The 27,165-nt window shown below is 44.3% G+C and overlaps 1 protein-coding gene across 8 annotated transcripts in view; it reads left to right on the top strand.

Moving 5' to 3' along the window:
• Nucleotides 1-8,115, top strand: part of SNX13 (sorting nexin 13) — a 138,194-nt gene extending 130,079 nt beyond the window's left edge. For all 8 annotated transcript variants that reach the window (XM_062179542.1, XM_062179537.1, XM_062179541.1 and 5 more), the window contains 3 exons: nucleotides 143-211; nucleotides 1,874-1,986; nucleotides 4,598-8,115. In XM_062179542.1, the coding sequence (XP_062035526.1) occupies nucleotides 143-211; nucleotides 1,874-1,986; nucleotides 4,598-4,845 (430 nt within the window). In that variant the 3' untranslated portion in view covers nucleotides 4,846-8,115. The remainder of the gene's footprint in view (nucleotides 1-142; nucleotides 212-1,873; nucleotides 1,987-4,597) is intronic.
• The last annotated feature ends 19,050 nt before the right edge of the window (nucleotides 8,116-27,165 follow it).

Here is a 27,165-nt window from a genome sequence, read left to right as displayed (position 1 = left end):
GTCTTTTAAGAGTATTAAAGGGTTCCTTTGCTCTCAGAGATCACTTCCATGTGAATTAAGCTGCCTGCTCCATGAAAGTATGTTTGTTTTATTCATCTTCTAAAAACTTAAGGTTTTCTCATTTAAATTTCTTTACTTTCAGAAAAATAGTTGACCATGTTGACTGGATGACCTCACCTGAACAAGTCGCTGACTCGGTGAAGCGTTTCAGGTATGTCTTAAGACACGGTAGCTTCTTTCAGGTAGTGCAGAGCCTAGCCTTGTCATCACTGCTTAACTTTTATTTCTTTATTTTTCCTGGCCAAATATTTGGTTTTGGTCATCATTGGTAAGCGAAAAAGAAATGTAAGAATTACATTAAAGATTTATCCCATGAACCTATTAATGCAAAGCCAAAGTAAGAAAAGTGTAAAATAAGAGTCTTTAAGATGATAGACCATGTTTTATATAAGTACTATGGCTTTTAGATAACTGAAAGACTAATATAGAAATACCATGGTCTTAAAGTCAAACACCTGGTCTTAGGGATTAGTTTTCCTCAGTTGTATTTCCTAACCTTGATTTTAAATGACATATTTTAGAAAGGCATACATCTCTGATTGTGGTCTAATTTTCTATTACGTATTTGAACCTCTGAAAGGAATGTAAATTAAGCAGCACTGCTGCACTAATGCATGTGTCCATCCCATGAAAGTATGCTGAGCGCTGCTCTGTGCCTCACCCTCTGCACATCCCTGAGGAGTGAGGGGAAGACGCAGGCAGTCCAGGGAAACACAGGCACAGAAGTAGAGCTCTTTTCTAAAAGTGGAGATGAGCAGCGTAGAAAAATTCATGGCCCTCACCTGCTTTGAGAGGGAATTGCCGATACTGAACACTGTGTGCCTGCCAGTGTGCCTAGTACTTAATAGATCTTTTCTGATTTCATCCTGTTTTGCAAGGTAGGTGTCTTTGTTTCTCTTCTGTTACAAGGAAATTGAGGCCTAGAGAAAAGACCAAAGACCCTCATGGTGGAAAGTGGGGAATCCGGTTTTGCTAACCTGAAGCTAAGTTTCTCCCCTGTATGCCGTTGTTTGTAAAAGATGGCCGGCCTTGACAAGTTCTAGAGCAGTCGTTCTCAGCCTTGGGTGTACTTTGGGAGCGCCCAGAGAGCTTTGAAAAGCACTCATGGCTAGGTCCCCTTTCGAGGGGTTCTGCCTTAGTTAATTTGGTGGATGGGCTGGACATGAAGAGTCGCAGAGCTCCTGGGGTATTTCTCACAAAAGTTAAGAGGGATTGCTCGATGGGGGGGTCTCTCTCCCTCAGCACTCATCCCACAGGGAACCTTAGCTATGCTCAATGCCTGCCGTTGGATCAAGGATTAAGGAACAAGAATCAAGCACACTTGAAGGTCACATGTATGAAAGGACCGTTGTGATGAATGGAGGCATAAAATGTTGACTCAAGATTTAGTTTCATGTTGATTTAGTTCTAAGACGAGTAGAGTGGTAAAATGTGGGAGATTAGCTGTTTAAGTAACCAGATTCAAGATTTCATGAGCTTGTGTTTAGATGAGATATGTAGTCAGTAGATACCCACTTTTGAATTTAAATGTCTGTGATGCATTTATGAAATCCATTTTGCTGTCTTGGTTGTAGTTTATCAACTATTCTGAAGCAGAATTTCTGTTAAGTTTCTTATATATATCCTCTTATGCCTAAAATTGAAACCTGAACTTAGTTGATACCTGTTGAATATCTTTGTACCTTTATAAAATTGCAAAAACTTTTCCTCTTTTTTGTACACATTCATATTTTCTGTAGAAATTTGGAATATTATCAACTTGTACCATTAGAAATGAAAATGTTTACAAAATTTATTTAATCTTCTTAAATAGGGATGCATTTTGGCCAAATGGCATCTTAGCAGAGACTGTTCCATGCAGAGATAAAGCTATTCGAATGCGAACAAGAGTGGCAGGAAAAACTAAATTACTTGCTATTATGCCAGGTGAGTAAGCATGTTTGGTAAACATCTCACTAATTTGTAGTTGGAATTTTTGGTTGTAGTACTTCCTACTTACATATACCAGGCACTGTGCTAAGCATTTCTTACATATTCTTAATTAATCCACATTGTAGACCTGTGAAGCTAGGCCCTGTTAACATCACAGCTTTAAAATGTGAATCAATGGAAGCTCAGAGCAGTTAATTAACCTCCTGAAAACTTAGGGCTAGTGACATTAGATTTCTATCTCAGCTTTGAGCGGAATTGTTTTTAAAGATTTATTTATTTATTTGAAAGGCAGAGTTACATACAGGCAGAGGCAGAAAGAGAGAAAGAGGAAGAGTTCTTCCACCCACTGACTGGTTCACTCCCCAGATGGCTGCAATGGCCAGAGCTGTGCTGATTCGAAGCCAGGAGCCAGGAACTTCTTCCAGGTCTCCCACGTAGGTGTAGGGGCCCAAGGACTTGAGCCATTTTCTGCTGCTTTCCCAGGCTATAGCAGAGAGTTGGATGGGAAGTGGAGCATCCAGGACTTGAACTGGTGCCCATATGGGATGTTGGCACTGCAGACGGTGGCTTTACCTGCTTCACCACAGCGCTAGCCCTAGCTTTGAGTGGATTTAACCACTTCACTCTGCTGCCTTGAAACATTTTGAGAGTAAAATTGTCAAATAAATAAAATACATGACAGAAGAAAAGGCTAGTGAGAGAATATGATGTATTTTTTTTTCTGGAAGAACATTTGTTATACTTAAGAGAAAAAATTCATAGAATCTTTTTATGTAAAAACAACTAATTGTTACTATGAGTCTTTAGTAATAATTAAATAATTAAAACATAATCCTAAGAAAGTAATACAAGTGGCATTTTGTTGGCCTAATTGCAGTTCTTTAGGATTTGGCTGTCTCCCTACCTTGGGTTTTCTTTGTTCCAGTTGTGTTCTGGAGTGGCAGCCTGCAGGCTATGGAAAATGATGTTGTCTGATGCAGACGTGATAGCAGTGGTTTTGCCCCTTTGTGATATTCTAAATCGCTTAGATCCTTTTTCTCCACATTTCAGTTACAGATATATAGAATGGGCAAGATATATTTATGTTATTTAATACCATGCAGTGCTTATTTCTCCTGATAATTTTTCTAATTTTTTATTAATCATTTCAAAACTGTATCTTCATCATAAAATTTTCATGATCAGCTTTTTCTTCTGTCAATTAAAATTTTGCCATATGACTATTGATTGCATTTTTGCATAAAATGCAGATTGTAGAAATAGCATTTTTAAAAAAACAGGAAGCAGTAACTTAGGTTATTACTTAATATACTGTTAAAGTAAGCCAGTTACACAGCTAGAAGACTCTTACTTCACTTAGCCAGCCGATATTTATTGAACACGTACCATGTGCCAGACAGTGTTGTTTGTATTTATCTTGCCTTCCTGGTGCTTTTATTCCATTGAGCGGACACAAAGATTAAAAAAATAGGCCAGTGCCGTGGCTTAACAGGCTAATCCTCCGCCTTGCGGCGCCGGCACACTGGGTTCTAGTCCCGGTTGGGGCGCCGGATTCTATCCCGGTTGCCCCTCTTCCAGGCCAGCTCTCTGCTATGGCCCGGGAAGGCAGTGGAGGATGGCCCAGGTCCTTGGGCCCTGCACCCGCATGGGAGACCAGGAGAAGCACCTGGCTCCTGGCTTCGGATCAGCACGATGCGCCGGCCGCAGCGGCCATTGGAGGGTGAACCAACGGCAAAAAGGAAGAACTTTCTCTCTCTCTCTCTCTTTCTCTCTCTCTCACTATCCACTCTGCCTGTCAAAAATAAATAAATAAATAAATAAATAAATAAATAAATAAAAATATTAAAAAAGAAAATGTATTTAAAAAAAAGATTAAAAAAACACGGTTTGCTGGGTAGCAGTAACGTGCTGAGGAGGAAAACATGCAGGGAGAGGGAACAATCAATGTCAGGTGAGCAACTAAGCTGTGAACAGGGTGTACATTTGTAAACGCTGTACATGGAAATCCCTGCATCTGGACCCTAGGTCTTTCTCCTGCCTTGTGTTGTCTCCCAGAATCCAAGTGTGTAAATGGCTAGATAGATGTATGCATGCAGACCTGTATCAACTTTTTTTTTTTTTTTTAAAGATTTATTTATTTGAAAGTCAGAGAGAGAAGGAGAGGCAGAAAGAGAGTCTTCCATCTGCTGGCTCACTGCCTAGTTGGCCGCAATGGCTAGAGCTGCACTGATCCGAAGCCAGGAGCAGGAACTTCCTCCAGATCTCCCATGTGGGTGCAGGGGCCCAAGGACTTGAGCCATCTTCCATTGCTTTCCCAAGCCACAGCAGAGAGCTGGATCTGAAGTGGAGCGGCCAGGTCTCGAACCTGTGCTCACATGGGATGCCGGCGCCTCAGGCCAGAGTGTTAACCTGCTGTGCCACAGCGCTGGCCCCCTCCATCAACTTTAAGTGCGAGTTAGAACTGTGTAGCTGAGGTGTGGTCCCTGGATACCTGCCATTCGCCAGTTACTCTGCTGTGTACTTTGCATACTTCAAGAACACAGTTAGGCTTGTGTTTCTGTTATTTGGGTAATGAGTTCTGTGTGTCTTTCCTCTCTTCCTTCAGATGAACTGAAGCACATTATTGGGGCTGAGACGACACGGAAAGGTATTCTTCGTGTTTTTGAAATGTTTCAGCACAACCAGTTAAATCGGAGAATGGTTTATGTCTTCTTGGAAGGCTTTTTAGAAACCTTATTTCCACAGTACAAATTCCGTGAACTTTTCAACAAACTGCATTCCCGGTCAAAGCAGATGCAGAAATACAAACAGAAACTTCAGACTCCTCAAGCGCCTTCTTTACAGAGAAGGTGACGCTTCAGTCTGTGAAGCTGGGGTCCGCTTCTCCAGGACTGATGGTCTGGACAGATCTTCTGGGGCTTAACTCATATACGGTCGTGTCTGCACCAGTCTTGTAGTGTCTCAAAATAGATTAATAATACATCATAATACTGTGGTTCTTCTCATCCTCATCTGGAATGCAGCCACTACCAAGAGAGGTTTCTGTCTCAGATGATTTGGTGCAAGTTTTGCAACATTGACAGGATACTGCTCCCATCTCGAGCAAGAGGACGTTGCTCTCTTGGCTTCGGACTATTCAGCGTTCTCCAGCAACGACAGAGTGCCAGAGTGTGTATGAGAGCCAAGGAAAGCACAAAATAGCGGTTCACAGATAAATTGGCTGATTTGTTTAACAGTTGGAGAGTGCAGTGTGTGCTTTGGAGGGATTTGTTCTGCATAAGAATTGTGCGGGTCTGTGTCAGCATTTTGATATAGGGTAGATTAGCCACATAGCCGATCTTTGGAACATCTATTTTGGGTTGAGAAGAGTGACAGAACACCCTAAAGTACGGAATATCCTTATACCTGACATAACAGTTCTGTGGCATGAAATCCAAATATAAAATAAAACCAATCAAAACAGGTTTTGATTGGCTTATTCATTAGAGTAAGACTCGTTTTAATTGGTTGTTACGTGCTGTAAGGGCTTGGTTTTGCTCCTATGGTACTCACTTTAAGTTGTCTACTGGCATTCTATGTGCAAAAGGAAGCAAGGCGTGGCTGTCCTTTCAGGTTCAGAATAACTAGTTTTGTCTCTAACAGATTACTGATTATGCAGGAGGGGGGAATTTGTTGGAAGAACTGCCAAATACATTCTGTCCTTCTAAAAATATGGAAATTAAAAGACAACAGTACTCTATTGAAAGTTACGATATGATAATTTAAAATTGTGTGATCTAGACATGCCTTAGGTAACTGCAAACATAGCAAATCAGAGGATTAATGAGCTTATTAGTCATATGTAAACATACAAATTCCTAATTCTATTACAGTGTACATATATCAAAATAAATAATGAAGACAGAACTATAATGTTTTTAAAAATATGCTCTTATTTATATTTCGCGTAATGTAAGATTCTACTAAATAAAGCTAATAGGCAAAACTCCTTTGTGTATACATTTAAGTCCCTAAAATAATTTTATACCAAGAAAGCAAAGTACCTTTTCCAGTTTTGAAGACTGCATTTCCTGTAGTTTTCTCACTCTCCATTTTGTCCATCTTGGAAGCCTTCATATCCCTTTTATGCAGGATTTCTGCATAATTTTAATGCTTCCATTGACGAGGGGTTTGAATGTGCCAGCTATTTTTGTTTTAAAAATAATTAACACTAAAACCTTAAAATAGTGAAGCTACTTTTCAGCCCACTGAGCCAAGATGCTGGTATTCAATGAGCGTCTGGGTGCTTAAGACAAAGGGACAGAGCATTGGTATCCCAGTTATTTGGGAGCTTGCAGATTGGAACAAGATCTTACTGTCTTGTGTTCACTCAGATCTTGCTTACAAAATGAAGCCTATTAACAGAATAAAGCCTTCCTTTAAAGTTTATAATCGTCCTATTTATTAATAGTGCTGTTGTGCATACTTGTTGTATGCATATATTCAGCATGTGTTGCATGTCTTCAGAATTATAGAAATGAGATCCCTTTCAGTGCAACTTGTGAGAAAAGAACCCTCTTGGCTCTGATGGAAGAAAATAATATTTCTTCTCAGTGTGTCTCCCCATCCCACCCTGCCCCGTGCCCCAGCTTAAAGTGGGGATGTGTGAAACATGTCTGTAGGAAGCCACAGCATGGCCATAAGTGCAATGATTTCTGTATGTGCCCCTGCCCAATTCAACTATATTTTTGACATGAATAAGTCTAAAAAGTGTAGAGAAGAATTCCTATAAGAGCCTAGTGTGTAACAGGTGAGAAAGCATTTCTGTACAGCGTGAGGAACAGTGTCTGTCAACCAGGGAAAGAAAGGTCGTGTAAGATTCCAGATTTCCCCAGCAGAGCCCTACAAGATAACTGCAGTCATACCAAAAACTATTTGAATACGTGGGTTTTTTAAAAATAATTTTTCTTTAAAAGAGTTTATATTTCAGAAGCAGACATGCCAGATGGTAGTCTATCTAAATGGTAGTGCATCTTCTCTATGCACATTTGTGTTCCGCATCAGAGAGAGCCGTGGTTATGCTAAAGTTAGAGATACTCCTTGAATGACTCGGTCAAGATGTGTGTAAAATATGTAACCCATACATCAAGTACAGTGTACTATGTTTAATAAAGTTATTACATTTAATGCATTTATTGCATATATGAATATAAACATGAAGAGGCTTTATGTCTTCTGATATTTGATTTTTGAATGTGTTTTTAAGTCAGTGGTGCCTTTAGGCAAGAACCTTCAAAATTAATCATTCTCTGTTTGGGTTTTCTGATTCTTCAGGTAACATATGAACTATTTAGAAGCCACCATAGTTTATTCACCCCAAAAATTGATTGTATGATTTAAATATAGCACTTAGATGAGCATTTCCTGTAATTAGGGTGTTCAGAATAGTTGCTGAAAACAGTTGTGCCATTGATCAATGGATGCACTTGGTTAGCCTTAATTTTTTTTAAAGAAAACACATTAAAAACTTTCTTGAGTATTTCAGTTCGCTCATTTTATGTTTGTGCTGCTGGTGTTTGGAAAAAAATCAAACAGTTAAGTGCTACCAGAAAGTGTACCAATTTTTTTAAAAAATAAGAACAAGATAAATTTCACAATCTGAAATTTTAATTTTGTGCAATATTTTCATTTAGTGCATGTGTATTTGAGTAATTGTAAAATAAATGAATTTTTAATGTTTTGAGATGTAGTTTAAACTGTCTTCTTAACCCAACAACTGACGTTCCATCGTCGCTGCATCCTTTTATTTAGGGACTTGTTTTAAAAGTCTTTTTGTCACTCCTTGTAAAATTCTTTGATTAGTAGTAAATTTTGCTTATAGGAGCATGGCTCCTGTATTACAAGGGAAAAATCCGAAGAGCACATTTTAGGATTCTAATTGTTAAAAGATCACTTGTGCATATCATTGTACAGTAAGTGTCAACTGTGTGCCTAACTGTTCTACCAGTGCTTTCCTTCTTCAACAAAGAAGAAACAGCAATCAGAATGTCAGTTATTTTTATTGAACTAAAAAAGATTAAACTTTTATTTGGTTTGCTTTATGTTCTTGTCCATTAGAAAATACTAATAAAGTATTAACAAACATTTTTGTTGACTTTATTTAGTAATGATCTGTTTGTTGCTTTAGAAAATGCTTGCTCAATAGTCTTATTTTAGTAGCTGCGTGTATTTTATTTTTCCATTTCAGAAATTAAGCAATTCAAGTTCCATGATGATAGATGAGCAGCTGAGTGATTATTCACTGAAACTACTTTTTGTCTTTATAGGGCAAGTCATTCACCACCCCGGAGTTCAAGAAACTTCATACTGACCTATCAATAGAAAACTTTGATTTTCCCACAGGCCGAAAGACCTATATGGAGTAATTTATTCATAATTTTAATTTGATCTTATTTTTATTTACTGTTTTGGCTAATACTTTGCACATTTTGATTGAGTATTCAAGAATGTAGTTATCCCTGGTTATTCACAGTATTCGGATCCTTCTCGGAGCTGTCACTGCTGACTTCTCAGTTGTCAGGTGTAAGTAGCTGCTGCCGCACCAGGGAGTAACGTTGCATTAATTTAAATGAGACTATAAAATATTAGTCCCCTTAACATAGTCCTGTGTGAAGAGTTTTACCTCTTTATGTAATTTAGAGCTACCTACATGCTGTGCGAAGCCCCTAAATGTTCCTTCAGGATTCAAGTGATGACTTCAAAACCTCTGAAAAGTTCAACAAGAAATCTGTTTCTTTGCTTACCTAATTCCAAAACTTCATTAACCACAGACTCCTGTTTCATAAACAGCATGAAGACTGCGTTCCCAGGGAATGCAGTTTAATCGTAGAGGAGAGAGAGAAATGATGAGGCACCTCTAGTTAGGGACTACAGACTGGGCCGAAAAAGCAGTGGTTTGGGGACATGATTTTTTAGCCTACCATCCCAATGATTGGTAGTTGGTCTTCAGAAGAACAATGAGAATATGGAAAGTTAACAGCTGATTATATATCACGTTAGAGAGTTGAACTTAGCTCTGAATATCTGAATAATTAATTCAGTGAGGGATAATAGAGTGTCTTTCTTTTTTTTTTTTTTAATTCATCTGAAAAGCAGAGCAATAAACAGGGAGGGGGAACCAGGAGTGAGAGGTCTTCCACCTGCTGGTGTACTGCCCAAATGGGTGCAATGGCCAGTGCTGATCCAGGCTAAAGCCAGGATCCGGAAACTCCATCCATGTTTTCCACGTGGATGGTAAGGGCCCGAGTAATTGGTCCATCTGCTGCTGCTGTCCCAGCTGAATTAGCAGGAAGCTGGATCAGAAGCAGAGCTACCAGGATTTGAACCAGCATCCAGATAATTGGATGCTGGCATCAACAAGCAGTGAGTTAACCTGCTGCACCACAGTGCTGGCCCCTAGAGTGTATTTCTTGAGCATTGGGATAAAAAACTTGCCAAGGACTTTGCTGATGGGTTCAAAAATGGAAGATGGAGAAATGTCATACAGTTCAGATTCTAAAATGTGTCAAACCTTGACCTCTATGTGCAACAGCAGATCATACATTTGATTTGGGGGAACATGCAGCAGCTAAGAATGAAAATTATACATAGTTGTTTCATTTGTTTATCAGTGCAGGGTATGACAAATGTTTTAAATATACTATTTTAAGTTGCTAAACATAACCACTTAGGTTGAGTGAAACTATGTAGAACTATATGTTCGAAGTCCCCAAGAACTCCCTGATGAAGTTCACTAGGAGGGCTTGCAGAACTCAGCATATTGTCACATAGCTAAGATAGATTACAGCAAAAGGGTATAGAACAAGATCAAAGGGAACAGTGCTTGAGACAAACTCTGGGGGAAAACAGGCTCAGGCTTCCAGCTGCCATCTCCCAGTGGCATGAGACAAGTCACACTTGATCCCCTCAGCACGGAGTTGGGGCAATGTGTTGCCAACCAGGGCAGCTCATCTAAGACTTGATACCTGTGGTTTGTAGCAGGGCCAGATCACGTGGGCAGCCTTGGCCTGGCCCACACTGAGAGTCTAAGGGAAAGCACGTATTCGTCGTAAACCCGATTTTTTGGTACAGTTTGGGTTTACTGGGCTATTTTTAGCAGTTTGGAGAAAGGGGGAAGGGGGCTCCTGAAATCTAAGTTCTTAGACATCTGAGAAAAGGGCTACACTTGCAAGGCGCCTTTCCAAGAACAGCGGTCAAACCTGCTGTGTTAAAAATTGGGCATGACTGCATACCTCAATCCAAAGAAATGGCTCAGGGAAAGTGATGAGTCAGGTTGACAGTTAGTAGGACTTGCATTGGAGCTGTCACACATAAAAGGGGAACTATGACAGAGAATTCAGATGTAGCTAAGAAGAGAAAGTTCGAATGATATTGTTAGGAGCATACATTGTAATCCAAGAAACTGAGGGAATCTGTATTTCCAATGAAGGTTACCATAGCAAAGTCATAGCACTTAATAGTCACAACCTTGTGAGGTGCAGGTACTATCCCAACAACTTACAAGTGGGAAAATTCAAGCATAGGGTGGTAGTGTTTCCAGAGTTTACGGCTGTTAAATGGTCAACCTGGAAACTCAGCCCAGGTGCTCTGGCTTGCTAGTCTTTGCTGTGGTTTCTCAATAGTGATGTGATTGACATTTGGGGCTGCATAGTTGTTTGTTGTGGGAGCTTTTCTGGCCACTGTAGGATATTTAATAGCCCAAGCTTGCGTTGTTATGTCAGAGTGGGGGCAAAAGTGCCACTGGTCTAACCTCTCAGCCCTGACAAGGTAAAGTAGGGACTAAAGGCTGACACGTGTGTGATTTGACTCACAAGGAGAATGTGGATGGCAGTCCTAACTCTGCCTTGAGGGGACACCTTGGTGGGGGTCAGCAGAACCAAAGGTTGTACCCTGCCTTTAAGTTTCCCATACTTAGACCTGGGAGGTGCTTTGCAAACCTGAGCTGAACCAAAAAGGCAGTGGTTTTCAACGTGTTTGAAGATGTCAGATGAATGATTATATTTAAAAAACTGTTATTTTGCTCACTGGCCAAGCTCTTTTTTTTTAAAGATTTATTTTATTTATTTGAAAGAGAAACAGCCAGAGAGAGATCTTCCATCCGCTGGTTCACTCCCCAAATGACCGCAACAGCCAGAGCTGAGCTGATCTGGAGCCAGGAGCCTCTTCTGGGTCTCCCACGTGGATGCAGGGATCCAAGGACTTGGGCCATCTTCTATTGCTTTCCCAGGCCATAGCAGAGAGCTGGATCAGAAGTGAAGCAGCCAGATCTCGAACCGGCGACCATATAGGATACCGGCACTTCAGGCCAGGGTGTTAACCCGCTGCGCTACAGCGCTGCCCCTCTCCCTCGGCCAACTATTAACAGTAATGTTGGTACTACTACTGTTTAACACAGATAATTGTGAAAGTTTTTTATTTTTCAAGTAACTTTTTTTTTTTTTTTAATAAAAGCAGTCCTTCAAAAGCCTGACAGTTTTGTTGCAGTCTTCTCTGTAAGTAAGTTCCCTTCCTAAATGCTCATCTCCGAGTTTTCATCTGACAAGTGGATGTTTTCCAGGATACCCAGCTGAACCAGGTTGGCCTGGGGCACGTGCCTGTCTCCACAACTGATCCTCATTCAGCTGACTCTGCTTCCTGTGCTCTCTTCCTTGCAGCTTTTTCTGCAACTTGGCCAAGTCTGGTCCTAGTTTTGCTGAGGGCAGGGGCTGCTCTATTTCCCGAATGGCTGAGGCAGTGTTGGGAAGCTGATTTTTGTGGTCTGACCTGATTCTCTGTCCTTCGACCATTTATCTGCTCGTTTATCTTTCCGTCCGAATATCTGTTGGCATTCCAGTTAGCCACTGTCTTATCTGTAGGATTAAGAAGCTGTTCATATTGCAACCCATGCCCCTTGTTCTCTGCCCGTGGCACCATCCTCCTCCGTGTTGGTGTTCTTTATGCAGTACTGTGAGCTTGAAACCATCAGCCAGGAAAAATGCTTCCATGCTTGCTGGGAAGAAAGCAGCTGGGTGCAGTACTTTTGTGTCTCTGTCCTCCCTCCTACAACAAATTGGTGAGTTTTATTCTTATTTATATGTATTTCTTAAATCTGAGAGACCTCTTAGCTGCTGCCTCACTCCCCCAAATGCCTGCAACAAAGAAGCGGACAAGGGAAGCCAGCAGCCCAGAACCCAGTCCCGGTTTCTCCATGTGAGCAGCAGGAACCCAAGTACTTGAGCCCTCACTGCTGCTTCCTAGCACCTGTTTTAGGGAGCTAGTAGCAGGAGCTGGAGCCAGGGATCAAACCCAGGTATTGGATGTGAGGTGTGGGCATCCTAACCAGAGGCTTAACCACTACACCAAATACCTGCTACTGTTCCTGGTGTGTTTTTGTTTTTGTTTAGATTTTTTTTTTTTTTAATTTGAAAGAGGGAGAAAGACGGAAAGACACTGAGAGAGATCTTCATGTGCTGCTTCCCTCCCCAAATGGCTGCAATGTCTGGGGCTGGGCCAGGCTGAAGCCAGGGGCCTAGAATCCCATCTGAGTCTTCCACATGGTTATCTGGGACCCAAGTACTTGGACCATCATCCGGTGCCTTCCCAGGGAACTGGGTTGGAAAGAGGGTAATCAAAACGTGAACCAGCACTCCAACATAGGAGTCATAAGTGTCCCCACTGTACCACTACACTGGCTCCTGGCTCTCAAATTCATGCTGAAGACGGTGGATGGAAAAATTAGCTGTGATTCAAATGAATGGCCTTGAATGCTGTGCTAACATAAAACGGTATACATATAGTGTCAGATAGCAAGACGAGTACTACCACCTTCAGTGTTTTTTTTTTAAACATTTTTATAATTAGGTATGCAAATATAGGAAAGTTCAGGTACTGCTACAAACTGAATATTTGGAGAAATTAGGTTTAAATTGATTTAGAACAACTGTCTTCAGTGATCATGTTATTGCTTTTCAGTTTGTTGATTGAGTTGCTTTGATGATTTCCCCAATATTAAATAAACCTTGAATTTCTGGGATTAATCCCAGTGGGTCATTATTTATGATATTTTTAATAGATTGATGGATTTGAATCATTATTCAGGATTTTTGTGTCTGATCATAAGGGATACAGTCACTGGATTTCTTGTCATGTCTGGCTGGTTTGGGTAACATGGTAGCAACTTAATAAAATGGTTTGGGGGCTGGGGCTGTGGCATAGCGGGTAAAGCCACCACCTGCAGTGCCGGCATCCCAAATGGGTGCCAATTCGAGTCCCTGCTGATCCACTTCCGATCCAACTCTTTGCTGTGGCCTGGGAAAGCAGTAGAAGATGGCCCAGGTCCATGGGCCCCTGCACCTGCGTGAGAGACCTGGACTAAGCACCTGGCTTCATTGTTGCCATCTGGGGACTGAACCAGTGGATGGGAGACCTTTCTGCCTCTGCTTCTCTCAAACTCTACCTTTCAAATAAAATAAATCTTTTTAAAAAATGGCTTGGGAGATAGTCCCTCTGTTTTGTATTCTGGAAGAATCTCTGATACATTATTTTTTTAGAAGATTTATTTATTGATTTATTTGAAAGAGTTAAACAGGAGAGGCAGAGAGTGAGAGTGTGGTCTTCCGTCTGCTGGTTCACTCCCCAGTTGGCCTCGGTAGCCAGAGCTGTGTTGATCTGAAGCCGGGAGCCAGGAGCTTCTTCCAGATCTCCCACGGGGGTGCAGGGGCCCAAGGACATGGGTCATCTTATACTGCTTTCCCAGGCCACAGCAGAGAGCTGGATTGGAAGAAAAGCAGCTGGGACTTGAACCATTGTCCACATGGGATCCTGGCACTGCAGGCAGCGACTTTACCCGCTACATCACAGCACTGGCCCCGTGATATATTACTTTTTTCTATTTGTTAGAATTTGCCTGTGAAGCTGTGGGAGTTTGGAGTTCTCTTTTATGGAACGTTTTGAACTACGAAGTCCATGTCTTAAAGGTAGGGATTGTTCAAGTTACTTCTTTCTTTCTTTCAAATGACGCTGGAGCTGTGCCTATCTGAAGCCGGGAGCCAGGAGCTTCTTCCAGGTCTCCCACGTGGGTGCAGGGACCCAAAGACTTGGGCTATCCTCTACTGCTTTCCCAGCAGAGAGCTGGATGGGAAGTGGAGCAGCCAGGACTAGAACCAGTGCCCATATGGGATGCCAGCACTTCAGGCCAGGGCTTTAACCCACTGTGCCACAGCACCAGCCCCAAGTTACTTATTTCTTAAAAGAGCTTCTGGGCAAGCCTTGGGTGTAGCATTGAAGGCCCCTCACCCCATGTTGCAGTACCTGCATTCAAGCCCTGTCTCTGCTCTGATTCCTGCTTCCTGCTGATGCGCACCCTAGGAGGCAGCAGGTGTGGCTCAGGTGCCTACGGAGGAGGACCTGGATGGAGTTCCCTGCTCTTGGCTTCAACCAAGGCAAAGAGGAAGTGAACCAGCAGATAAGAGCCATCCTTGTATCTCTGTACTTTTCAAGTAAACTTAAAAAAAAAGAGGCCAAAAAAAAAAAAAAAAAAGACTTTTGGAAGTTGGGATCTTTCAAAGAATTTCATCTGAATCACAGGTGTTTTTTTTTTTTTTTGACAGGCAGAGTTAATGAGAGAGAGAGACAGAGAGAAAGGTCTTCCTTCCATTGGTTCACTCCCCAAATGGCTGCCACGGCCGGTGCTCCGCCAATCCGAAGCCAGGAGCCAGGTGCTTCTTCCTGGTCTCCCATGCGGGTGCAGGGGCCCAAGCACTTGAGCCATCCTCCACTGCCCTCCCAGGCCACAGCAGAGAGCAGGACTGGAAGAGGAGCAACCAGGACAAGAACCCGGTGCCCTTATGGGATGCCGGCACCACAGGTGGAGGATTAACCAAGTGAGCCATGGTGCCGGCCCCTAAATCACAGGTTTTTAACCAAACTTGGGAACAGGGTCATTCCTTGTGGTAGGAGGGTGTGAATGACAGGTCTTGCATCTCCAGGTGTTTTGCCAGGTGTCTCCTGTTAGGAGAACCACTGGTGCAAGGTATCAGACTCATTGCCTTGAAATTGCCTGAATTAATCTTCTACCCTTTAATGTAAGAGAGAGCTGTGAGGATGTTCTGTCATCTCTGATATTGGCCGCTTGTTTCTCTTCCTCTTCTGCCTTCTCTCCTGTGTCTTAGGATTGCCTTGAGCTTAATTAATTGTATTTTTGTGAAGAACTATTTCTGTTATTGGTTTTTGTCTGTTTTTCTATTGTCAGTTTTATTTATACTCCTTACTATTTATTTTCTTAGTTGTGACTTAGGTTTAATTCTTTTTTAATTTCTTAAAGTAGATGTTTATTGAGTTGAAACTTTTTTTTTTTTTTTTTTTTTTTTTTAGTTAGTTTATTTGAGAAGCAGAGTTACAGACAGAGAGAAGGAGAGACAGATCTTCCATCCACCGGTTCATTCCCCAAATGGGAGCAACAGCTGGAACTGGGCCAATCTACAGCCAGGAGTCAAGACTTCTTCTGGGTTTCCCACAGGGGCCCAAGGACTTGGGCCATCTTCCACCGCTTTCCCAGGCCATAGCAGAGACCTGGATTGGAAGAGGAGCAGCCAGGACTTGAACTGGCGCCCATAACAGATGCCAGTGCCACAGGCAGAGTCTTAACCTACTAAGCCACACCCCTGATCCCTGCTGTTTTCTAATATTACCATTGGAGACGTCATGGTGTGTGAAATAAGCCAGTCCCCAAAAGACAAGTACCCTATGTTTTCTCTTATTGGTGGTAACTAATATATAGAGCACAAAAATAATGTACATGAGTGAAATTGACATTTCGAGATTTGATTATTGTTTATAGCCCTTGTCTACACTCTTGAAGAACAGTGGGTTTTCTGCTTACTACTTGTTGAATTCTCTATTTACTGGAAGGTTATTGTGACTATAAAGTAAGTCAAAAGTTTGTCATTGCAAAAATTTAAAATGGAGGAGGGAGAGGAGAAAGAGGGAGGAGAAGGGTAGAGTGGGAAGCCTCATGTTCTCAAAACATATGAAATTATGAAGTTTGTATACAAAAACCATTTATTACTATGGATTTCCATCTAAAAATACTTGAGTCATCAAATTTGGGATTGTTTTTTGTCCCAGGGTTATTCGAGAAGTATGTCAATAATGGGGATTTTTCCCTGTACCTGCTGTTGATTTCCAGTGTGATTTCATGTAGGTTAGTGTGTGGACCACATGCGGCTTCTCAGTTTGTTGAGGTTTGCTCATGGCCGGTGAGAGCATGCGTGTCCTATCTTGGTGAGGGCTCTGTTGAGTGTGTGCTGGTCTGGTCCAGTGTTTGACTTCGCTTTTCAAATCTGCGTCTACAAGTTGTGTTTCTGCTTCATCTTTCAGTTACGGAGAGAGCGGTGCTGGAGTCTACAAGTAAAATCGTGATTCTGTCTCTGTTTCCTTTTAATTCAGTCAGGTTTGGCATGGTGTTTTTGAAGCTTTGTTTTAAGACGCACATGTGTTTAAGATCTGTGTGTCTTTATCAGGAATTGACACATTTATCATTGCCTATTCATAGGTGTCATGATTTGACCTGTTTATCGTCCCTTGTATCCAAGGTAATATTCTTTGCTCTGAGGCCTACTCTTAATAAAGCCACTCCAGCTGTCTTTTGGATAGTGCTTGAACAGTGTATCTTTATTTTTTATCTTTAATTCACTGTGTCTAAATATATATTGGAGAAGGGGTTGGAAAATGTTTTCATAAATGGCTGGCTAGCTGATAAGAGAGTACTCCAGAAAGTTTGTAGAAAAAATTGAGTTGAGAGATAGTGTGCATTATTCATGGACTTCCTGAAGTATCCTTGTGATTTTAGGATTTCTAGGTCATTAAATACACGTTTATTTTTCAAACATTATAAAACTGTTTGCTGTCACCTTTGTAAGACACGCAGCAGGCTTGGTTCAGCTCACAGCTATGTGATTCTTTGTAGCGGACTTCTTGTTGACAAGTTATAGCTGGCTGTTTGTTTTTATTTTTGTAAATGTTCATTTTCATTTACTGGAAGGCAGTGGGAAAGAGAAGAGGTACCGCTCTTTATCTGCTGATTCGTTCTGCACATGCTCACAACGGACAGGCTGAGCCCAGAAGCTCTGAACTGCATTTCAGGCCTTCCACGTGGGCGGCAGGCAGGGCGGTCCTCTGCTGCCCCTTAGCGGGCATTAGCAGGACCCTGGATTGGAAGCAGGGTGGCTCAACCCGCTGTGCCGCAATGCCTGTCCCTGTGTGTTTTTATAATATCTGCCTTCTAATTTGAGTAAGCTAATTTGAACTTGATACATTTGGACTTACTTTTTAAATTTATTTTTAAGATCATTTATTTACTTGGAAGGCAGAGTGACAAAGGGAAGGAGAGACGGATACCTGACTGCTGGTTCACTCCCCAAATGCCTGCGACAGCCAGAGCTGGACCAGGCTGAAGCCAGGGGCCAGGAATTCCATCTGGGACTCCCACATGGGTAGCAGGATTCCAATACTGGGACAACAGTCCACTGCCTCCCAGACACATGAGCAGGAAGCTGGATTGGAAGTGGAAGCGAGATCAAACCGGGGACTCTGATCCAGGATGGCGGAGCTCCAGGTGGTGTATTAACCTGCTGTGCCAACCACCCCTAAATGATCTGCCTCGCTGCCTGTTTGTTCCCTTTTGTATTTTACTCCTGTTTTCTTTCTCTTGTGGATAATGTTTTATGATTGCCTTCTATCTGTTCCAGGGGCTTACTGGTTTTACATCTGCTAAAAAATTAACTGGTTCCACTAACGTGTAAAATATAGAGCTGTGGGGATGATATCAGGGTACAGCCAGTAAAGCCACTGCCCCCAACACCAGCATCCCTTATGGGTGCCGGTTCATGTCCTGGCTGCTCCTCTTCGATCCAGCTTCCTGCTAATGCACCTGGGAAAACACATGGGAGACCTGGGTGCAGCTCTGGCTTCAGCCTGGCCCAGCACTAGCCATTGTGGCCATTTGGGGAGTGAACCAATAAAATGGAAGATCGATTCCCACCCCCCCCCCTTCCTCCCTAACTCTAAGTAAATAAATCTTTAAAAATTAAACCTGAAAGCAAACTGTTATTATGTTAGTCAAATATCTCTCAAGGTGATTAAAAATGAGAAAACCTGTCTTGTACATTTATGTTCATTTTGACCATTTTCTGTACCTTGTATTTCTTCATACAGATTCAAGTTTCCATTTGGTAATAAACCCTTGCCAGAAAACGTGTTTCACATTTTTTGTGATTGATGTCTACTGCCAATGAATTCTCTGATTTTGTTGTGTACGTGAGACTTTAATTTTAGCTTCATTGCTGAACAATAGTTTCGCTGCATAGAATTCTGCATTGGCTGTACTCTGTGCCCCCAGTGCTTTCAATATGCAAGTCTGTACTTGTCAAATGACGAATGATTGCCAGGGATTTGGTCAGACAGGAGGGGATGTATAGGTGAAATGTAGGGCTTGCTTGGGCAGTGGAACAATTCCATGTGAACCTGTGATGGCTGATGTCATCAGGCGTGCTTCAAAACCCATAGAGATCCACAGAGTACAACCAGTAAACCTTACTGTAAGTGATACACTGTACTAAGAATGTGATAAGTATGTGATTGATAATTGCATTAACTACCTGAACTTTCATGTGCAATCAGTAGCTGTAACAAATGGGCCGCACTGGTGCAAGATGTTCATGCTAGGAAAAGCTGCGTCGGGGAGGGATGTGGATTGGGATTATGGAACTCCATATACTCTCTGCTCTATGTACTCCTAATGCTGCACTAAAAAAATAAAGTCTTAGTGATTTTTTAAAAATATAACACTCCCTTGCCTGCCTTCCATAGTTTTCAGTAAATCTGCTGTGATCTTGATTGTATGCTTTGCATCGTCTTGTCTCTCTCTTTGCTAGCTGTCTTCAAGATATTTTCTACACCTTACTATGGCCTGGCTGGTGAGTCCGGGTCTGGGTCTGGATCTAGGTGTGAGTGCAAGTATGTGTTTTCCTCTTTGCTAAAATGAAATGGGCTTAACTGGCCTCTGTCCCTGGGTGATGGAGTTGGCTCAAAGCTGCCCTCTTACATGGTGAACTGTAACCTCACCTCACCTTAGTACAGCCTTGTAACCCGATAATTGAGTCTCAACCAATTACAGCAGTTGAGCTTCAGCCAGGCCACATAAGGCAAGTGCCTTCTGTAGCCACTCATGCTGTTTGTGTCGCTTCCTTTTCTCTTGCTGTAGTTAGAACCAGCAGGTGCATTTCTGAACCATCTTGGCTCTGGAATGTTGCCCTGTCGTGAACATTTTTCTTGGCTCAGCTAAACTTTATTAGATTGAACTGCTCTCAGTTCTCCTTTTAGCATCTTGGTCTAGGTTCTTTGAGTTTCTTGGATGTGAAGCATGGTCTCTCTCATTATTTGGGGGGACATTGTATGTCTTGCTTCCTGTTCCTTTTCTGGAACTCTGCCACCCCTGTGTGAGGTCTATCGATGGTCTCTTCCATGTCTGGGATTTGTTTTTTTTTTTTTTTTTTTACTTTTTGACAGGCAGAGTGGACAGTGAGAGAGAGAGACAGAGAGAAAGGTCTTCCTTTGCCGTTGGTTCGCCCTCCAATGGCCGCCACGGTAGGCGCGCTGCGGCCGGCGCACCGCGCTGATCCGATGGCAGGAGCCAGGTGCTTCTCCTGGTCTCCCATGGGGTGCAGGGCCCAAGGACTTGGGCCATCCTCCACTGCACTCCCTGGCCACAGCAGAGAGCTGGCCTGGAAGAGGGGCAACCGGGACAGGATCGGTGCCCTGACCGGGACTAGAACCCGGTGTGCCGGCGCCGCAAGGCGGAGGATTAGCCTAGTGAGCCGCGGCGCCGGCCAGGGATTTGTTTTTCTTTGTGTTCACTTCAGGATGGTGATTGATCGTGATGAGTCCATTCAGTGGGGCGTATTCCAGCCTCAGAAGTCGTCTGGTCAGGAGCCGCTCAGTACCCAGGCTCAACAGGGCTTGGTGCATGGTGCGTGGTGCCGGTAGCTAGTGCTCAGCCGGGGCACCCAGGCAAAGAGATTTCCCCTGCAGAGGTTACATCAGCACGACCCACGTCCATACCAACACCAGAGTCGGGGAGGAAGACAGGAGAAGCAGGATCATCGCTTGCGAGGGGAAACTCAAGATGGTTTTCAGTTCATGCAGTAAAGCTGCAGCCATCCCATCCATGCGCTTTGGGAGCAGACTGTCACTTCCATTTTGCCTGGAATATATTTGTGGTAAAATTACGGAGTCGCCTCCGGTGAGACAGAGAAAGTTCAGATGCTACGTGCCGTCACCGTAGATAATAACACACTGAAGATTACACACAGATCTAAGTTCCCACTAGAACAGCGTCCTGCATTCCATGCGACGGCACTTGTCCATAGTGGACACATGGACAGCAGCTTGGGAGGAATTCACTAACTCCTGCTTAAGGGTCACGGCGGGGACAGTGGTGAGACCCTGTCCCTCACGGGCGACTGCTCTCTACCTGTCTGACTTGAGCTGTGTTGCAGAGTGAGGCAACGGGAACTGAGGGAAACAGAAGGAAAGGGGGCTTTCAGGTAGGGCTCCACTGGCCGAACAGTGGCTCTGCGGCCCTGGGCACTGACAGGACCATCCCAGGGCAGAGGCTGTGCTCGTTCTAGACTTAGGATGCTTCCAGCTGTCTATAATTGACCTGGGGCAGGCACTGTGGCATAGCAGGTCGAGCTGCTGCCTGTGACATCATCCCATATAGGCGCTGGTTTATGTCCCAGCCACCCCATTCCACTTTCCAGCTCCCTTCTGATGGCCTGGGAAAAGCAGTGGGAGGTGGCCCAAGTGCATGTGCCCCTGCTATCCATGTGGGAGGCCTGGGAGAAGCTCCTGGCTCCTGCCTTTGGCCTGGCCCAGCCCTGGCCGTTGCTGCCATCTGGGGAGTGAACCAGCAGATGGATGATATTTTTCTCTCTCTCCCTCTCTTTCTCTTTCTACCTCCCTGCCTCTCCCCCACTCCTCCCAGCCCCCTGTAACTCTTTCAAATAAGCAAACACATCTTTATATAGATAGATTTCATATATATAGATCTATGTATAGAATATAGAGAGATCTTTCTCTCTCTCCACCTCCCTGCCTCTCTCCTCTCCTCCCATCCCGCCCCCTCTAACACTGACTTTCAAATAAACACATCTTTATATCCATAGATCTATATATAGATTCTCTCTCTCTCTCTCTCTCTCTGTCTCTGTCTCTCTGTCTCCTGTACCTGTACTCTATATCTGGACTTCAGATAGTGAGGTACATGCCACTTGGTGGAAAGCTAGGCTTGCAAAGCAGAGAGACTGGATTGTGAAGCACGGTAGGCACAGATGGCCGGGACAGGAAACCCAGGGACCCTGAAATGCAGGCGTGTTGAGTGGCTCACGAATCTGCAAGCCCTGAGGACCTAACATGGTATAGCAGAGGCCTCTTTGAAGAAACTGCTGGACGTGGGACATGGAAGGCGTGATTGAGGCGTCATACCAATTAGCAGGCCCGTTGCTAGGGCAGGGCATTCAGAGCCTTTCCTTCCTCTTACTTCTTGTCCCCGCCCCCGGCCCCCAGAGATTTGGAAGGAAATACAGGTGGCTTCCAATATTGAAAAATGAAACTATCGATCCATGCCTATGAGGATATATATTCAAAATGCAAATTTCAAGAAATGAAACTTTCAAGGTTTTATTTCAACATTGCTTTGATTCTGACAGCAAAAGACTCACAGAAGTTTCTCCGAGGACTTAGTGGTGCCTTAGCGTGCCCCTGGCTGGAGGGATTGAGGAACCATCTGGGATGGATTGCACCTGAAGGGAGAGGGGTCCAGAAGGCTCAAGGGCGGTGGCACCTCTATCACTTGCTCAGGTAGTTCTCCGGTCTTGTTCCTGCTGTGAGTCCGGAGGTGAAGGTGATGGTAGAAGATCACATTAAAAATGAATCAGTTCGGGGCCTGCGCTGTGGCATAGCGGGTAAAGCTACCGCTTGCAGTGCTGGCATCCCCTACGGGTGCTTGTTCAAGTCCCGGCTGCTCCACTTCCCATCCAACTCTCTGCTCTGGCCTGAGAAAGCAGTAGAAAATGGCCCAAGTCCTTGGGCCCCTGCACTAGTCGGGGAGACCTGGAAGAAGCTCCTGGCTCCTGGTTCCTGGCTTCGGATCAGCACAGTTCTGGCCGTCACAGCCATCTGGGGAGTGAACCAGCGGATGGAAGACCTCTCTCTCTCTGCCTCTCTTCTTTCTGTGAAACTCTGACTTTCAAATAAATAAATAAATTAAAAAAAAAAAAAAAAAGAAGAATCCGTTCAGGACTTGGGGAACACGGATGGATGCTGGTGCCGAGACACAGCCCTGAGCATGCACTCAGGGAGCCGCAGTCTGGGTGGAGAAAAGTGCCAACGAGGACCTCGGCCGCCATGGTGATACCTTCTGTGGGCCTCCATCATTACACAGCGAGCCAGAGCTGGTGAGGACAGAGAGGCTGTGAAGGCTAAAGCATAGCCAAGAAGACCAGGCTGGGGAACACAGGTGTACGCGATGCCTCCCACAACAGTGGAGGGGGAATTTGGAGCATCTGTGGGATCCGCAGGACAGGTGCATGGAGCCCTGGTAGCAGTCCCTCGTAGCGCTGTCGCAGCCCAGTGTTTATCTGCAGGCTGCACTGACAAAGCTTATGGTGCAATGGGGTCATGTGGTGGCTGTCATCTTCAGAACTGTTGCCTGTTTGGTCACTTGGAGTTTCTGAATCAGCAGAGCATGTGAGAGATACCTGGGACCATCTTGAAAGATTGCAGCTTCCTGAAGTCCTGCTGATCAAAAGCAAAGGCTGGAGAATCGAGAATCCTCTGACAATCAGTTGGAAAGTTGCAATAAAGGGCTAGGGATTTTTTTTTTTTTTTTCGTTTGACAGAGTTAGTGAGAGAGAGAGAGAGAGAGAGAGAGAGAAAGGTCTTCCTTCTGTTGGTTCACTCCCCAAATGGCCACTACGGCCAGAGCTACACCGATCCAAAGCCAGGAGCCAGGTGCTTCTCCTGGTCTCCCATGCGGGTGCAGGGCCCAAGCACCTGGACCATCCTCCACTGCCCTCCCAGACCACAACAGAGAGCTGGACTGGAAGAGAGGCAACCGGGATTAGAACCTCATGCCCATATGGGATGCCGGCGCCGCAGGCAGAGGATTAACCAAGTGAGCCACAGCGCCGGCCCCGGGATTGGGATTTTATACTACAGCTAGTCCTTGAAGATTTTGATCTCCGAACAACCAGATCTTGAAATCCAACCACAGAGCGCCATAGGTGAACGCCTGCGCTTGCTGAGAAACAGTGCCTGCTCTGCCCTGAGAAAAATCTCTCAGCAACAGGTGCAATTTCTCTTTCTCTTCAGGGCATCAAAGGATCAAAGAGGCATGAAATGGGCCTTAATGCAGCTGAGCTGCTAATCATGCAGAAAGAGGTGATGCTGAGGGAGCCATGAACGAGGGCCCCTTGGCACCTGCTTTTGTCATCTCAGTTTGTTTTTCTTCCTGCTGCATTTTACACCTCGTAATTTGTCTCCTGGCCCCCCTCTCTTCCCAGCTGTCCGGGCCTACAGAGCACACACGCACGCATTCCAGCTGGGGTCATTGCAGCTTAATGTGGGGGCAGGGGTGGAGCCCAGAGTCACACACAGGCTTTGAGGTCCCGCACACGTAACGTAAAACCCTGGGTACATCTGCAAAGTTGAGAGACTCTCAGTGTGTATGTCCTCTTCAAACGGGGCTTTCTGGGGGAACTTAAAAGGACTTTAGGTCACAGAGTGGTCTGTGCAGGGGCTTTGCAACATGAAATGTGACTTTGTTGGACTGGTCCCTATGACATTCCTGCTATATGTCCAAGTTGAACTGCCATTTTGATGTGGTTTCTGGAGAATGCAGGTGGATCGTGGGAGCCAGCAGTGGCCTGGCCTAGGAGTCTGGACGATTGAAAATTCTGGCTCTGGTCCTGCACTTCCACACACACAACATCAAGGAGATGTGAACAGACCTCAGTAGGACACAGATGCTCACATGGGGTTGTGGCCTAAGAAATCCATCGTAGGTTGGAAATTCTGTGAATGCACTTAATCCACCCAAGCCCCTGAACATCACAGTCTAGCAACTTGGTGCACCGTGGCACACCAGTGGTTTCCCCTTGGGATTCTGTGGCTGCCTGGGGTTTGCACTCTGTGCTACTACCCTGCATTGCGAGAGTAAGGATTACATCTCGCGAGCCTGGGAAAGGACCAAAATTCACAATGCACTTTCTGATGGATATGTGTCCTTTTTAGAAGGTGAAAAAAAAATGATGAATGAAAAAGCATCATAAATCAGGAACTATGTGTACCATCCTTTGGGCCATGGCCAGGATGAATTTAATCCTCAACTTCACTGCTGCTGTGTTCCAGATGGGGATGCGAGCTGCCTGTCCGTGTCGGCAGCTGGGCAGCCAGCATGATGAGAGTGCACATCTCACTCAGCGCCTGTCGCAGTCTCCCATGGACTGGGACTGTTTCTCAGGATCTGTTTGCTGCTGGAGTCGTGGTTGTACAGGTTGTTCATTACCTCTGCAATGTCCCCAGGATGATGAGGGGCATTGTCAATAACAGGAGACATTAAACAGGCCATAATTTTATCTCCAGAACATTCATAGTAGCTGAGTGGAATGGCAAAAGCCTCTGGCCACCTTGCAGAACGTAATCCCCAGAGGGAGAAAGTCCAGAAGTAACCCCAAATCTGTAGGCGCATTTCCTTTGTGATAAAGAAGGCCCCTCAGGCTGGTGGGACACAGGAGGCACCTCGCTAATGAGTATTGTGGGGGTGAGGGTTGGAGTGTCTGGATTCAAATCCCAGCTCTGCTTCCAATTCAAGCTTGTTGGGCACCCTGGAGGCAATAGATTATGGCTCAAGTACTTGGATCCCTGCCATCTACGTGTGAATCCCGAATTGAGTTCCTGGTGCCTGGGTTCAGCCTGGCTCTTGATGGGTATTTGGGGACTAAACCAGCAGGTGAATATCTATTTCCCTCTCTCTCTCTGTGTGTGTGTGTGTGTCTACCTGGCACTGTGGTGCAGTGGGTTAACACCCTGGCCTAGAGCACCAGCATCCCATATGGGCACTGGTTCGAGATCCGCTGTTCCACTTCCAATCCAGCTCTCTGCTATGGCCTGGGAAAGCAGTAGAGGATGGGCCAAGTCCTTGGGACCCTGCAGCCACGTGGGAGGCCTGGAGGAAGCTCCTGTCTCTTGGCTTTGGATCGGCCCAGCTCCAGCTGTTGCACCCAATTGGGAAGTGAACCAGCAGATGGATGACCTCTCTCTCTCTGCCTCTCTTCTCTCTGTGTAACTCTGACTTTCGAATAGATGAATAAATCTTTAAAAAAATAATAAAAATTTAGTAATGGAAGTCACAAATAATGAATTCATTCCATACCTCAGCTATGTGTCAAGATAAAATATTTTAAAAATGAAACCCTAAAAATTGAACCCTAAAATCACCAGAAAAAAATATATTGCAAGGATTCCTTTGTATCCCTGATGTGGGGGAGGGTGTTTTTCATGATGACTCCAAATCCAAAAGCCATAACATAAAAGATTAATTCGAGTACATAAAGCAAAAATAACTTCTATGAAAATTATAAGCATATCAAAGTCAAATGACAAATTGAGAAAAAAAAAAGTGTTAACTCATATGACAAGGGCTCACCTCTCAGTACATGCAGAGCTCCCCAAAGTCAATTTTTTTAAGAAAACTTTAATAAATATAAATTTCAAAAGTACAACTTTTGGATTATAGCGGCTTTTCCCCCATAACCACTCTCCCACCTGCAACCATCCTATTCCCATCCCTTTCCCATCCCATTCCTCATTAAGATTAATTTTTAATTATATACAGAAGATCAACTTAGTATATACTAAGTAAAGACCCAAAATCAATTTTTAAGAGGAGCTTGATTTTTAATATAAAGTCAGCCTGTGATGTACATTCTGCACCATGACTTTCAGCTCAGAGCTTCTAACTTTTCTACAGCTGTGCTGCCGTGGACGAATCTGAATTTCTTTAACCAATCCCCTGATGATGGACACGTGAGTTTGTTTTTTCCAGCCTTTTGGTATTAGGGTATTTTTTTTTTTTTTTTTGACAGGCAGAGTGGACAGTGAGAGAGAGACAGAGAGAAAGGTCTTCCTTTTGCCGTTGGTTCACCCTCCAATGGCCGCCACGGTAGCGCGCTGCGGCTGGCGCACCGTGCTGATCCGATGGCAGGAGCCAGGTGCTTCTCCTGGTCTCCCATGGGGTGCAGGGCCCAAGCACTTGGGCCATCCTCCACTGCACTCCCTGGCCACAGCAGAGGGCTGGCCTGGAAGAGGGGCAACCGGGACAGGATCGGTGCCCCGACCGGGACTAGAACCCGGTGTGCCGGCGCCGCAAGGCGGAGGATTAGCCTAGTGAGCCGCGGCGCCGGCCGGTATTAGGGTATTTTTTGAAAGAATTGTGTTGTTTGACTTCAAAGTTAGGTTGTCTGTCGACTTGAGTTTGGGCTGCATCAATGATAAGCTCTGTGACCTTGCAAAAGTTATTTAAGCTCTGTTTCCTCTTCTGTGTAATAAATCTGATATTAGTGGAGGCAACAACTTGAGATGGTTATGAGGATACAGTGTTATGTAAAGGACTTAGAATAGTCCCTGACCCCACTTTAAGTGAGATGGAAGTATTAGCCACCATTATTTAAAATGTGTTTTTATTTACTTGAAAGCCAGAGAGTCAGCGGTAGGGGTCTTCCTTCTCCCCAGATGCCTGCCAGGGCTGGGCCGGGCTGAAGCCAGGAACCTGTCATCTGGGTCTCCCACGTGAGTGGCAGGGATCTAACTACTTGAGCTCCCATGCTGCCTCATGGGATATGTGTTAGTAACAAAGTGGAGTCAAGGTCAGAGCCTGACTCAAACGCCCAGGTACAGCCTGCCAAGGAGAAGCTTAACCACTCGCTAAAACAGCCACCTTGGCTGTTAAAATTATTACTATGCACCAAACTATAGAAATTTTACTACCTTTATCAATTTCTGCTTTCATGATTTAATAACTTGGAATCAGTGAGCAGG

Source organism: Lepus europaeus, chromosome 20, assembly GCF_033115175.1.
Source record: "Lepus europaeus isolate LE1 chromosome 20, mLepTim1.pri, whole genome shotgun sequence".
Classification (NCBI taxonomy): domain Eukaryota; kingdom Metazoa; phylum Chordata; class Mammalia; order Lagomorpha; family Leporidae; genus Lepus; species Lepus europaeus.
This window is presented reverse-complemented; position numbering and strand designations above follow the sequence as displayed.